Here is a 15,334-nt window from a genome sequence, read left to right on the forward strand (position 1 = left end):
AGAAACAGTAGGAGGGATAAAATACTGAGGAAGTAGGTGCCCTGTTATCAATGTTTCATTGCTACAAGTGTTTACTTTATTATTAAAGTACCTTGTTTCCACTGTGTGATGATGGGGTGGCAGTAGTTACCCTCTTCTTGCCTGAAACACAAGAGGCAGGCCAGTGTGACTGGAGCCTGGGAATATCTTGGGGACATTGATGGGCTCTAAAAGGAGCTGTGTGCAGAGAACAGACAGTGGTAAAACCTCAGCCAGGAGAGGGAGGTGGGGTTTGAGGCGGAAGTGTAGTGGTTACCCTACTCTTTCTCTTCCACAAAGCCTGAGAGCAAGAGGTCCCATGTTTGTAAGCTTACTCATCTACAGGACCTCCCAGAGTCTGCACAACAGGAAGCTGGAAGCAAGAACAAACCTGGGAATCAAATCCAGGCAGACACCAGGATGCACCAGCTATGGTCCAAGTAACTGGGCCCTTGCCACCCATATGGGAGACCCGAGTTACGTTCCTAGCTCCTAACTTTTGCCTTGTCTAGCCCCTGGCATTGGGGGAGTGCACCTGTGAGGGAAGATCTCTTTGTGTTTGTCTTGGGTAGACAAATGCCCCCCCAAACCATTTACAAATGGCTTGTAAATTTGGTGATATATATCTCAGTTCATTCTCAAAATGAACTAAAGCATGATGGTGCATTGGAATGATGGAATAAAAATAGCCTTTTAAAGTATGTTTAGATAATGATAGTACATGATGGTGTTTTATTGGAAATGATATTACATGATTAGCACATGTAAACATTGGAACTTTAAAAGTACATGTATTACACAAAAAATGATCAGTAATGTGATGTGATTTTATGTGAGCCATTTTGAATATTTACTATGAAGAACTAATAAAAATAAATGAAAGAGGGCATAAAGAAATATTGCCCTGTTGATGCAATTTTTTTTCCCCTGAAAAGTGTTTAAAGATTTTTATTACAAAATGTGGCTTCCTACATTCTTGGTTACCCATGATTTTACCTTATAGGATGGAAAGTGAAAATGTTATCATTCGTGGGGGACAGAAAAATTGCCTTGAATAATTATTTGATGTTTCTGTCCAAATGAGAAATAGCTTCCACACAGTTTTGCAAACACAGAATTTTTACTGCTCGGGATTTTGAGCAAAGTCTTTACTTAGGAAGAGATCCCTTCTAGTAATCTATTGATTGACTAGACAGGACATTTCTAGGTGGCAGGTGTCCAGTTGTGAGTAACACAGTGTGGAGCTGTAATCACTCCACAGGGTCCCACAAAATTGCATGAAATACCACTGCAGGAGCAAGATGGTTGTTAGGGCTATTGATGCCAAGATTGGTCTGCTCTGTATTCAACTTGAACATAGTTTTAATGTAGACATCAGTGCAGCACGGAGTTAAAGCCAATGCTAGAAAAAGTCAAAAATTATATAAATCTTAAATTCATGTTCATCAAGGGAGAATCAGTTTTATGCTAGTTTTGTGACCACATTAAATTTTTTTTTCTGTTGCAAACAGATAAGTTTATTTGCAAAGGGACCATGTGAGCAGGGAAGGGGAAGGGGAAAGCATCTCCGGAGAAGCCGGGAGCTGGGGGCCTCTCAAAAGGGGAGGGAGAGAGAGAGACACCCGACCACGTTAAATTTTATTCCTAGGTTAGATATTTCACAAATACAGCCTAATGCAAAGTTAAGCTAAAACAGGAGTCCTTGGTAGGTTTCTTTCCTTTCTTAAATGAACTCATGATGTATGTGCCAGGTGTTATGATGTATGCTGGTGACCATAGAGGGATTACATAGTTTGACAAAGCTTATTTTCTTGATTTGCACTGTTCCTTACTATAACCCTGTGATATTAGGTATACCACAAACCTTACAGGTGTTCTAATAACCTCAGGTGGGTGTTGATTGATGAGATGAGAAAGTGAACTGTCCACATAGGAGGCAACTTGGGCAACTTTCTTCTCCATTTGGCAAATGCTGGTTTTCCAGGCCAAAACACCTAGACACAGGTGGTCTGTGCATTAAAAAAGGAAAAAGAAAAAAAATGAACATTGGTGGAGAGCATGTTGATCTCCTTTTATCTTCTGTTTTCCTTTCCAGATGTTTGCTGGATTGCCCCCTCCAGCTTGGGCAAGTGTTAAAAGGGAAAGTGCATGGAGATACAAAATGACTATTAACTATACTTCCCAGTTTCTTATACTTGTATTGAGTTTTTGATATCTTCAGTTGAGTGGAAAAAAAATTTTTTAAATTGGGAGGCAGTTCAGAGAGAGAACAACATGCATGTTAGAGAAAGGAGAGGCAGGGCCTGAAAGAGTCATCCTCTGCCTGTGGCTCCAGCATCAGCTTTGGGCACTGGTTCATATCCCAGCTGCTCTACTTCTGATCCAGCTTTCTGCTCATGGCCTGGAAAAGTGGTGGAAGATGGTCCAGGTGTGTGGGACCCTGCACTCACGTGAGAGACCCAGTCGAAACTCCTGGTTCCGAGCTTTGGATCAGCACAGCTCTGGCCATTGTAGCCATTTGGGGGAGTGAACCACAAGATGTAATCTCCTCTCTCTACCTCTGCTTCTCTCTCTGTAAAATCTGTCCTTTAAATGAAAATACACGAATTTTAAAAAAGAGGGATAGAAAGAAGAAGCAAACTAGGAAGAAAAAGTGGCAGCCCAAGGGATGATCAATTCAGGACTGCCATGACAAGCCAGCTCAGAGAAGAGGCTACAGAGTGGCAGAGTACTCATGGCTTTCAGGCGGAAGTATTACTCTTCACAGCAACATTACAAAGCAGAAGTTGGGATGGACACTGAGTTCAGTGGCTAAAATGCTGTTTGGAATGCGCGCATCCTAAAACAGAGGTCTGGGTGCAAGTTCTGACTTTGCTCCCTGCTGTAACTTCCTGCTAATACATACCTAGAAGGTTCAAAGTTAGGTGCTTGCCACCCATTTGGGAGACCTGAATGGCTCTGGGCCCCTGGCTTTGGCCCAGGCTCCTGCTGTTGCAGGCATTTGGGGAGTGAACTATGATGATTTGTTTCTTTTTGCCTTTCAGAAAAAACAATGAATAACTTATCAAAAGGAGTTAGAAATATTACAATTTCAGGACAGTTTTTGGAATGTTCTAGTATTGAGTGAAACTGCAAAGATTGTGATAAAACATTCATTTTTCAGTTGTTTGTTTTTGTCTCCAGGTTTGCAACACAACCACAGACAGGAAGCATGCTGACACATTCCTGGAGAAGTGTGTGACCGAGTCCATCATGAGCATTGTGAGCGGTTTCTTCAATTCTCCATTTTCAGACAACAGTACCAGCCTCCAGGTAACTTCAGCACACATAGCATCCTTATCCGGGTAGGAACAGCTTTGCCTTGTTCAGAAAGTCATTTCCTGGGCCCAGCGGCGTGGCCTAACAGCTAAAGTTCTTGCCTTGAAAGCCCCGGGATCCCATATGGGCGCCGGTTCTAATCCCAGCAGCTCCACTTCCCATCCAGCTCCCTGCTTGTGGCCTGGGAAAGCAGTTGAGGACAGCCCAATGCATTGGGACACTGCACCTGCGTGGGAGACCTGGAAGAGGTTCCAGGTTCCCGGCTTCGGATTGGTGCGCATCGGCCCATTGTGGCTCACTTGGGGAGTGAATCATAGGACGGAAGATCTTCCTCTCTGTCTCTCCTCCTCTGTGTATATCTGGCTGTAATAAAATGAATAAATCTTTAAAAAAACAAACAAACAAAAACAACAAAAAAAAGAAAGTCATTTCCTGTGTTGCTGACAATGACCTTGTGCTATTTACCATTCATGACCCTTTGTGAGCTTTTGGGAACTTCTTTTAAGAACCCACGTTTGAATTGAGTTCTTTCTAAATAGACTAGTCCATATGTTGACTGTTTGGCAAGTGTCGAAAAATGTCGTGATTCTTGTAATGACTAGGCATTTTGGCCCAATAGTTCATTCACTTTAGAAATTCATTGGAAAAAAATTAGCAGAAGTTTATATATCAATTTGTTCATGCAAGTCTATGTGGTACTTAAAGACAGACATCAACCGTAAATGTCCACAAATGGAGATATAGCTCATAGGTTACAGTACCTCTGTAGGGTTCCTAGTTAACATGGCAATTAAAAATCACTTTTAAAAGTAAATGGAGGAGGCAGGTAAAATTATGAGGTCATACGTGCAGAATTTGGGTATAGGATCATGCAAGTCTGTTTTTATGTAGATGTCATTGAAAACTCAGGCAGCAAATACTCTTCAGAATGGAGACTGATTATCTCACTGTTGTATTATTGAAGCTTTTCACTTCTGTGGTTTCTATAGATTCTACAACAACATGTATTCTTATACAAATATCTTTGTAATTAAATTTTTCCTAGGGAAACAACTTAAATAATTTGCCACAGCTGTGTAAAATTGTTTACATGATTCAGAACAATGGTTGTCTCCTTTCATTGGCCAACATACAAAACTAAAACAGGCATTTGGAAATTAAATCAGGAATCATGCCAATATGTTTGAATTCCTTATTGGCTTCAAGGTGTGCTATATTTTTCCTGATTAAAATGCAAATCAGTGATTTTCTATAGCATTTGGCATGGGTCTGCTTATGAAGTGGGTGCCTCATACGTGATTGTTCAGTGAGGTGTTGAGTACACAGCACTGAGACTCAACCACTTGCATTGTGTCTCCTTGCGACTGCACTCTGACATGGGGAGAGCACATCAGGCACGAGTGAAGCTGTGAGCGGCTCGACTTACCCAGCTCTCTGTGCTTTCAGACACACCAGCCTGTCTTCATTCAGCTGCTGCAGTCGGCCTTCAGAATTTACAACTGCACCTGGCCAAACCCGGCCCAGAAGGCCTCCGTGGAGTCCTGCATCCGAACCTTGGCCGAAGTGGGTAAGTTATTGTGTCAGATCTTCCTTATTTTCACATCACTTGAACAAAGTGGGCTTTTGCCTTCCAGTTTCTCGCTGATGAAAACAGCAGGTGTGTCTATGAGGCCGGGTGGCAGTGATCAACAAGTGATTCTGAACACTACATCCTTTGTGGGAGGAAAATGCGATGATATCTCAAACTTAGATGCCACGTTATTTCCTCTGGTATTTGAATATGGCTCCAGGAATACTTACATGAATGGTTTTGGGTCATTGTTATCTTTGATTTCATTGTAGGGCTGTCTGTTAATTAGTGTGATTAATACCTTCATGTGACAACCGGTCTTTTTGAAGGCTGTGTGGTCTCCGATACTTGTTTGAAATCTGTCAGTGTTTACAGTGGGTCTAGGACACGTACAAAGCTTCAGAAAGTATAAATGAAGTAGGAGGCAAGGGGGAAACTACATGAAGGTTAGCAGGTTCTCAAAGTGTCTCAGAGATCCTTCTCCTAGAGTGTGTGTGAGAGGCTTAAAGAGGGTCACCCACTGATTGTGGAGGGGTAGAGGGAAAAGACCTACAGACATCGTAAGTAAGAGATAACTCATTCGCTACATTGATGTTGACATTGTGGAGGGTATCCTGTGTACTGTGTGCTCATTTTCATTATCACTGTAGACACTGAGAAGTTAACACCTGCAGTGCTGGCCCATTTACATGCGTTATCTCCTTTAATCATTAGTTTCTCTGATTAATAAATTTACAGTTGAGAAACCAATTTGCTCCATGATTATGTGATATGTGATTACATGATTTACCTAGTTAATAATTCATTTTTAAAGTTTCGTTTCCCATCCGCAATTTGACCTAAGGGATTTTGTATCAGAATTTTATGTTCGCCTCGATTTTCATTTGGATAAACTCAGCAGTTATAACTCAAAAGGATCAATTGAAAGTCAGAAGAACGAATTGACACATGATGGAATTTGTCTAGGTGATTAATGATAAGATGACACATAATTGATCCCTCAGCCAACAGGAAGCAGATGCACATGGCCACTGCACCCCCTGCATCCTTCTTGCATCTGTCAGGCTCTTCCAGTCAGACTGCTGTTCCCTGGGGATGTCTTCGTCACCCTACTTGGCTGCTGACTCCATGTGCTACTTCTGGGCATCCTGTTCCTTTACAGCCCCCAAAGCTCTGTGCCCCCAACTGGATTTCTTAGTCTCCTCTCCTGACAGCCTCTCACTGCCATCCCCTTTTGGGCCATCCAGTAGTTTCTTTATTAGATGTCTATAATTGTCAGGGGGACACAATGTAAAAATAATTCTATCTCTGTATTTTAAATTGTAAGGCATTCTTCACTCTTTTTTTTTTCTTTTTCCTTCTCCTCTTCCTTTTCTCCCTTCCTCCCTTGCTCAGTGTTAAGCAAATGCAATGGGGGAAAATAACAGTTGGTCCTCCACAGGTCATATGGGCATACTGTTTATTCTTAACACTTGGGGCTGATGTTGGCAGCCCAGCAAGTTAAGCCGCCTCCTGCCAATTTGGCATCCTGTATACATTGGTTCAAGTCCCAGCTGCTCCACTTTGAATCTGGTTCCCTGCTAATGTGCCTGGGAAGGCAACCATTTGGGGGAATGAACCAGAGTATGTAAATCTACTCTGCCTTTTAAATAAAATAAATAAATCTTAAGAACTAAAGAAAACCACAACCAGCCAACCAAGTCAAAGAATTACAAGAGACAAGGAACTTTGAGCTGCAGTGAGATTCTGTGACCCTGCATGCTGCCCCCCAGGAGGTTCATGGTGTACTCCATCAGCTGTTGACAAGCAGGATAGCAAAGCTTTGGGGCTTTCAAACAGTTGCTGAAACTACATGAGTCAATTCTCAGTGGTAAGATTTTTCTGCTATTTTCTGTACAGACCCAAAGCCTACGATTTAACAAGAAATTTTAATTCCTTTTTGTATACTTTAAAAACATGTGTGATAAGAATCTGGAAAGTAATTTTACTTGCGGGTAGGTGTTCAGTTAGGACCCTGCTCGGGTGCCCACATGTCCTATCAGGTTTGAGTGCTGGTTCCACCCTTGGTTCCAGCTTCCTGCTGATGTGCATTCTGGGAGACAGTAGGGATGGCTCGAATGGTTCAGTCTCTGCCACTCATTTGGGAGACCCGGGTAAGATGTGGACACATGGTTCCAACTTGGTACAGCCCTGTTGGCATTTGGGGAAAAAACCAGTGGATAGAAAATCCCTTTGTTTTGTTTGTTTCTCCCTTTTTCTTTTTCTTCTTCTTCTCCTTCTCCTCCTCCTCCTTCTTTTTCCTTCCTCCCTCCCTCCCTCTCTCCTTCTTTCTTCTTCTTCTTCTTTTTCTTCTTCTTCTTCTCCTCCTTCTCCTTCTCCTTCTCCTTCTTCTTTCTCCTTCTCCTCCTTCTTCTTCTTCTTTCTTGTATTTGAAAGGGAGATTAGGAGAGGGAGAGAGACAGAGATCTTCCATCTCTGGGTCACTCCCCATATGGCTGCAATGGCCAGTATGAGGCCAGGCGCCTGGAGGTCTCCTACTTGAGTGCAGAGACCTGAGGATTTGGGCCATCTCTTGCTGCTGTCCCAGTCCAGTATCAGAGCTGGACCAGAAGTGGAGCAGTCAGGACCATATGGGAGGCTGACATTTTGTCTGACTCTTGTCATTGCTGGGGGTTTGGCAAAGTTTGATACCCACAAAAGCTCAGCCCTGTCCTTGGGAGGAGATGTGTTTTCCTCATGTGTGCTGTCTACCACCTGTAGTCACCAGGCTCTAGAAACCCTGTGCCCCCAGCCAACTCTGCCTCTCCTTTGTCTCTCCCTCCTCCTGGGCATTGTTCTACCCTGCACTCCTGTTTTCTTGATGCTGGACATCAGAGTTCTTCCTCTTCAGTATTTCATCACTTAAATAAAATTGCCACTGGCTGAATCTCCCTTAGGATAGCCTCTCTTGTTGGTCTGCAAACATCAGCACCCATTGCACCCACCAGAGGCATCCTTGGTCTAAGTAGGTCAGGATGGATAGCAGCTCCTTGGGCCGCTTGTGCTGGATATGACATAGCCCTGACCTTCCTGCTTGCTCTCGGTCTGCTGGTTCACCTACAGGTGCCATGTGACAGCAGATCAAACTCCCAGGGCTGTATATTGCGCATAGTATTGCTTTCTTCCTGCAGTTTCCACTTATGGCTACTAGTTGCCATCTTTTGTAGTACTTGAAAATGTTTAACTCAAGGTCCTTCCTGAGAGTTTTCATTGATCTCCTCGCCCCCGTCTGAGCTCTGCCTGTTCGATTGCTTGTCCCCTTCTCGCAGTATTCACACTATGCCACACTTAAGGCATTGTAGGTGCCAGTATCACCACCTCCTCCCAACCCCATTAGATCTGGAAGGATAACAGGTATGAACTGGCTGTCAAGTGGACATTATCAGAAAGCTGCTGAATAGACTGAAGGTGAGAAAAATGTCTTTTAAGGTTAAGTCACACCATTCTTGTTTGTTTGCAGAAGGACTTAGGATCAAAATGAAACATTCAGAAATGAAAGTGTAGGGTAACAAAAGTGTCTAAAACGTAGTGATTGAGAGCATCAAATATTCACATAAAAGAAACTAGGAAGAATGCAGTAATTGAACTGTTTGTGAGAATGGGCTTCTTACACGTATGTTCAGGATTAGGACTGGATTTAGGTCCTCATCTCATGTTGTGGCCCTTGCACATGGTGTGGCATCTGCTTTAATGTCTTTTCCCTCAGTTGTCACTTGTTGGATTCCTCTTGTCAGTTCCTCCTCAGAATCCCGATGCTCAGTGAAATGTTTTGGTACCTTCCATCAACAGTTCCTCAGCTTCTGTCTTTTGTCATATATTTTATTTCCCTCTTAGTACTTGTCGCTGTTTGAAAACATCTTGCTTGTTTATTCATTGCTTTGCTCTCTACTTCCTTGTTTAGACTGTAGACTGAAAATAAAGAGTTGACTTACTGACCACGAGGTCCTGGAGGTATCTGGTGCTGGCTGAGCCTGTTACTATGTGTTTGTTGACTGACAGGCTGGGTGTTCTGTGTTTAGTAAAGTATAGACTGGTTCACAAAACTTAAGTGACATTTCCAATCAATAAGTAGTTGAGATGTATTTAAATACACATTGCCCCCATGTTTTAAATGTAGCTGTATCACATTGTTGTGAAAGCTCTGCTTTGAGAATCTAATTGTACATGTTAGAACTATGACAGCTGGGATTGCAGCACCTCCTTCCAGGAAGAAGAACGAGGGCTCTTGTGAGCTGAGGAGAGGAGGTTGGCATTGTTGGTTGTGCAGGGCTTGGGGAAGCAGACAGAAAAGGTAGGTGATGGATTGTTTCAAGGTTAGGAGTTAAGCAGGAATGTTCCATATTCTGGCACACCAGGCATTTTGGTTGGTTATCGTGAACTTCTGTTTTCATGGAAAATTGGCCCCTGCTAGAGTTCAGTCTGTTTGCATCTAATGCCAGCTCTTGGTCTGGGCTGCTGGGGCCTAGTGTAGAAGTCTGGTTCAAAACAATGGCGTCCTGTAGGCCTTGTTTAACAATGGGTAGGGATCCATCTCTAGTGTTACAACTCAGCTGTAAAGTCAACTGTCTTTCATCAACACTTTAAAAGTTCCCGGATACATTGACAGTTAATACAAATCAGATAATAGGAATTATACTACAAGTATTACAAGGTATTACATTTATAAAATGTAACAAATTCAGGAGAGTAGGTTGTGTTCATAAAGTACATTTTAGTGCATTTACAAACTGATCCCATAAATGCAGATATCAATTATAGTAGCATTTACATGATATGTTATGATTTATAAAGTATCTCAAGCACATAAACTCACTTCATTTGTCATCATTAGAAATACTTTGCTGTCTTCTTTATTTGTTAATTGAATACAGGAAGTATTAAAAAAAAATCAGCCAAAGCACTTTCCAAATCTGCACTTAACTTTTCTGAGATCAGTCAATGTTGGATCTGGTGACTGGATGGTTTGGAGGTAATTTCTTGCTCCATTTTACAGATGGGGAAATGAGATTAACAAGATTAGGCTTATTGATCAATGAAATGTAAGTTGACAGAGACAGAAATGGAATCCAAGCTCCTTCTGGATGGACAGACCAGCATGCATTTGTGATTTTCTATCACAAGTCAGTTTAGTTTAACAGGTTACAATCTGTTTTATACCTTTAAAATACAAAATGCAGGCTCTGGTACTGTGGTAACCCATTATTTACATCACCTATCGCCTATCAGAATGCATGTTAGAGTTGTGTTTGTTGCATTTCCCATCCAGATCTTGCTCATGTGCCTGGGAAAGCAGTAGAGGATGGCGCAAGTAGAGAGAGAGGAAGAGAGAAGGGAGGGGAGGACAGGATGGAGGAGGGTGGGGAAAGAAATCTATCTACTTATCTGTTTTCCATTACTGGTCACTCTGAAAATGGCTGCACTAGCCAGGACTGGGCCAGGCAGAAGCTAGGAGCCAGGAGTTGGGCTTCCATCTAGGTCTCCCACGTGTGCGGCGGGGCCCTAAACTTTGGCCATCCTCTGCTGCTTTCTCATGCTCATTAGCAGGGAGCTGGATTGGAAGCAGAATAGCCTGGACTTGAACCAGTGCTCCATTATAGAAAGATCTGTTACAAGCAGTGGCTTAATGTGCTATGCCATAATGCAGGCATCAATAAATCTTTTTCTTTAAAAAGTTAACAAAATACATATTAAAACGGTGATTTAAGCTGCATATGAAACAAATGCATATAGTTTTTCAAATAACTTAAAAAAAAAGGAGCTAGTGAATTAGTCTTTTAGGTTCTGTTTTTCCCCTGAAAATCTTTTGTAGAAAAATAATACTTACTATATATTGCTTTCTCTTTCCCTTGATCAGTACTCTGTAGGCTTGCTGACGTTTTATCGGTTAGGTTACTGTTCAGTATTTTGAGCCTATGATCCATTGTGAGTTCACTATGTCATGTCAAGTTTTTCTGATAAAACTTCATCAGCTGTTAAAAATGGAATCCACACTCAACTAGAGGTTGCTGTGTGTCATGGTGGAGCTTTATAGTAACGGGATGTACAGTAATTGTGTAATAGGGACTGTCATATCCAGATGTGAAGATATAATGCATTATGTGTCTCAAAGATGAATTTCCAATGAAACTGTTCAATGTATCTTGACAATAGGATTCTGGACTCTCTGCCATTGTCCATGCCCACAAGGTCAGGATAAACTTAAAAAGCAGAATGACGGACTAAGGATTGCTTTTGATGACTATACTACTGTGATAATATGGAGGAAACTATTGAGGGGGGGAGCTAAGGGAGAGGGCAAGGGAAATCCCAGAGCCTATGGAACTGTATCATAAAATAATAGTAATAATAATAATAATAATAATAATAATAATAAATGCCCTCAGTTGCTTTTCCTCAGTTTACTCATTCATAAAAAATATATAGTGAACCTTCGAAGAAGTATTTGAGAAAAAGCACTCAATAACTTCCATATTATTTCATTTAAAAAGGAATGGTGCTCCTTGTGTTTCTGAATCTACAAATGGGATTAATGTTGGGTACTTTTTTGGCAGCATAGTCTGTTTTGTGAATGGAAATTCTGTAAAATATCTTTTACAAATGGTCTGAATAATGAGCATCAAACTTCAAGCCAATTTTCCCCCAAGATTTAAACATGTAGAAAATATTAACTATTTGAGAAGAGAAACTCAGTCTCTAAAAAAACAAATGCCGTTTATTTAGGATTTTCTAGTTGATTGCATAGAATCTGACATAATATGCCCTTGTGAGTGTAGCTTTTATAATCTCTTTATTTTTAAATTGTTACAAGACAAAATAAGATCTTACAAAATTTTTCAGCTATTATTTGGTTGATATATAATGATTTTTCATTTTTGAAGGGCTTTATACTGATTGGGGGGGGGGACACATGTGTGAAACCATTATCTTCTGCTGGTGATGAATTTCCAGTACATTGGAGGTAGTGATAACCTAGAAATAAATCACAAAACTGAAGAAAACTTATAATTCATCTGGGGTCTGCCTTGATGCCTAGAACATGGTATGCACTCATGACTAATGTGTGAATAAAGTAAATGCAAGAAAGAAAAATGAAGAAATGTCTTACTCTTGTTATGGGCTCCATCATATACCATTGTATGACTGTATTATAGTTGGAGTAGCCCCACTGTTAAGTATTTATGTTGTTTCTAATGATCTTGTGCAGGAAAGAGAATAAAATAAATGTCTGTCAGTTCATGAATTTCTGGGGTTACGTGAATTTTGATAGATCCTGCCCGCTGAAGAGACTGTTCAGTTTATACCCCGTGAACAGTGTATGGGAGAATTGATCATGCAGGATGTGGAATTTGTGACAGTCTAAGAAGCAAAACATTTTTTTGAGCATGAAACATTATTTATAGATTTGAGAGTTAGGGGTTGGTTCACTCACCCATATGTTTGGAATGGACAGAACTGGGCTGGGCCAAAGCTAGGAGTTGGGCTAAGGGAAGTCGATCTGCATCCCCCATACAGGTGGCACAGTCCCAGTCAGTGCCTCACAGGGGCTGCATTGGCAGGGATTTGGAGTCAGGAATGACAGCCAGGAGTTGAATCCTGGCAACCTAATGTGGATCATGGGAATCCCAACCAGTAACTACACCACCGGCCAAGTACTGGCCCCTGATCCAGCCTTAAAAAAAAAAAAAAAAAAAAAAGGAAGAAAAAAAAAAAAAAACTTGTTTTCCTGTGATTGGGTCATTGGTTGTTCCCTTATTGTAAACTGTCACTTCTTGTAATTTAATTACTTTTTCCAATTGGTTTTCTTTTTTTATTAGTGATTTGTATAATCATTGATGTGTTAAAGAAACAGACTCTTGGCCTGTAGCAATTTGCTTTCTTAATTGGTCATTTGAGTTTTTATTTTTGGCTTGCATATATTTCTATTTTCCTTTAGGCCTTTTAGGTTTCCTTTCATCTTCAGAACAGCCTTGATCACTCTGAGATGTTGTTGTTTGAATTCTTACAGAGATTTTCATGGTTTGTCTGCTTGCTTGTGATTTTGGTGTTGCTCTTTCAAAATTAGAGCTGTAGGATATGAGGAGTGGGATCAACTTTATTTCTTCCAGATGACTAGTCAGGTGTGCCAGTATTTGTTTTGTGAGTATCCCATGAAAATTATGTGCTTTGCTTAACTGGAGGGTTCATTGAGAATTCCCAGAACATTCTGAACACCACACATGACTTGCGGTTAATGTCTTCAATGTTCTTACTGTTTGCAAACACTTCAGTGCATCCTTACGGGTTTATCCTAGGCTCCTTAACATGCTGTAGAAATGGTACCTCCCTCTTCCCACGCCATTTCATCTGCCCTGTGCTCCAACTCTTTCTTGTTCTTACTACCTGTACAGGAGTGCCTGACAACCACCAAAGTTTCCTAATTAATGCTTACATATCTGTTACCTTTCCCCTTGCCTGCCAGTTGATCTAGCTCAGCATTGTCCCCCTCCCCTCCTGCTATGGCACCTATCATTGCTTCATGTATGTTCTGACAGATACCATCAGTAATTCCATCTAATCAAAAACTATGTAACATGCAATGTGTAATGAGTAATAATTAGAAATAGATTTTGATTACATCTTAAAATTATAGCAAAGACTTGTTGTTTCCAGAGAATTTTTAGGATTTATAAGCCTAATGAGAAAGTTAGCCTATTTACATACCTGCATGTAAATATAGCTCACTTCAGAGGACTAATTATTGCCAGGCACAGCTCCTCAAGATGAACCCATTGATAACAAATCTTCTCTCCTTTAAATTTTTTTTCAGAATTCCATCCACTTACCTGCTGACAGCGTATGCTTAATCAGATATATCTCAGTTGCATTGTGACTTAAAACTAAAATAGCAACAATTATTTTTTAAACATTTTAAAGTTTAATGTGAGCCTGTCTGTTCAGTGCCACAGTTGGGTTAGTGCTCCAGGCCCAGAGATGGGCTTTTAGTAGTAGAGTCAGGAGCTCTTTCTTAGAGAAAGGCAGAGGTGGAGAATTGTGAGTCATCACAAGCATAATTAGTCCCCAGTGTATGTCCCGGGTGACATATCTACACTCCACTGAGCTTGGAATCTTTTCTCTCACTTAATAAGAGTAACTTGAGTTTGATCATGTTTTTGATGACCTCTCACAGAATGTTACTTACTTATTAATATTCTCCTAAATGAACTCATGATTCTTTTCCTAGTCAGAATTGCCTTTTTCCCTGTGTTTCTGCTTTTATTTTTAAACAATGGAAAGCTAAATTAGCACTGTCAATTTTGGTTTCAAATTATTATTTATACTGTTTTGACAGTGACTCCGTTTCAGGCCATGCCTTTCCACACATTCATGTCTTTTACAACAGATTGAAAAGCTTTCTCATTATCTACCAGGGACTGCTTTATCTCAAATTCTGTTTTTCTCAAGTGCATAGTTAATTTCTAGGCAATAAAAGAAAATTGTGCTTTAGCTGTTGGCTGGAGTTCAGCTTTAGGCAAGGGAAAATTGTATGTGACCAATTTGTGTGGTTTACGCTAACACAGGAGACTAGAATCAAAGTGTTAGAATTTTGGAAAAACAAACTCATGTTGAAATCAGTTGGGGTTGGTAGAAGGTCTCAGGCTGGCCTGTCCATGGTGCTGTTTAGAAGAACATGGAGTGGCAGCAGTTTACCGGAATATCTCGGGCTGGGTGACACATCCCTGAACTCACCAATGAAAGGCCTGTATTGTTCATAAGGGTAACTTCCCTTGAACTGAATCCCTATTGGTGTGAAAGCAGAGGCGTCCTCATTGAGTAAACCTCTATGTGACTCACATTTCCATCAACAGTGCTTAATGATGGGATTGCAGAAAGTTCATGGAAAACGAAGTTGAGAAATGTTCGTTTTGATGCAAAAAAAAAAATTGAAATCCATACATAGAAGAGGTCTTTGGAAACTATAGAAAGTGCCTATGACAAAAAAGCTGGGCATGGATTTGAAGACAGTTTCACACCAAAGTAAACTTGTGGGTTTTTTTTAAAAGATTTATTTATTTTTTTGAAAGCCACGGTTGACAGAAAATGAAAGACACAAAGAGAAAGAGATCTTCATGTGTTGTTTTGTTCCCCAAGTGCCTGCAACGCCCAGGGTTGAGGCATGCTAAAGCCAGGATCCAGGAACTTCATCCACGTCTCTATCAATGATGTGGGGACCCAAGCACTCAGGCCATCTTCTGCTTCTTTCTCAGACATAGTAGAATCATATTTATTCCATTAGGGAACTGGGTAGAAAATGGAGCAGGCAGGATTCCAACCAGTGCCCACAAGGGAGATTACATCCCAGGTGGTAGCTTAAGTGCTGCACCACAAATAACACCCCCATAAACTCACTTT

The 15,334-nt window shown here is 41.0% G+C and overlaps 1 protein-coding gene across 1 annotated transcript in view; it reads left to right on the forward strand.

Annotated features, from left to right (window-relative positions):
• The window catches only part of ITPR2 (inositol 1,4,5-trisphosphate receptor type 2), a 418,343-nt gene that overhangs the window by 200,963 nt on the left and 202,046 nt on the right, over positions 1-15,334 (forward strand). The window contains exons 33-34 of the mRNA XM_058655945.1: positions 3,202-3,330; positions 4,783-4,903. Of these exons, the coding sequence (XP_058511928.1) occupies positions 3,202-3,330; positions 4,783-4,903 (250 nt within the window). The remainder of the gene's footprint in view (positions 1-3,201; positions 3,331-4,782; positions 4,904-15,334) is intronic.

Source organism: Ochotona princeps, chromosome 27 (assembly GCF_030435755.1).
Source record: "Ochotona princeps isolate mOchPri1 chromosome 27, mOchPri1.hap1, whole genome shotgun sequence".
In the NCBI taxonomy this organism is placed as follows: domain Eukaryota; kingdom Metazoa; phylum Chordata; class Mammalia; order Lagomorpha; family Ochotonidae; genus Ochotona; species Ochotona princeps.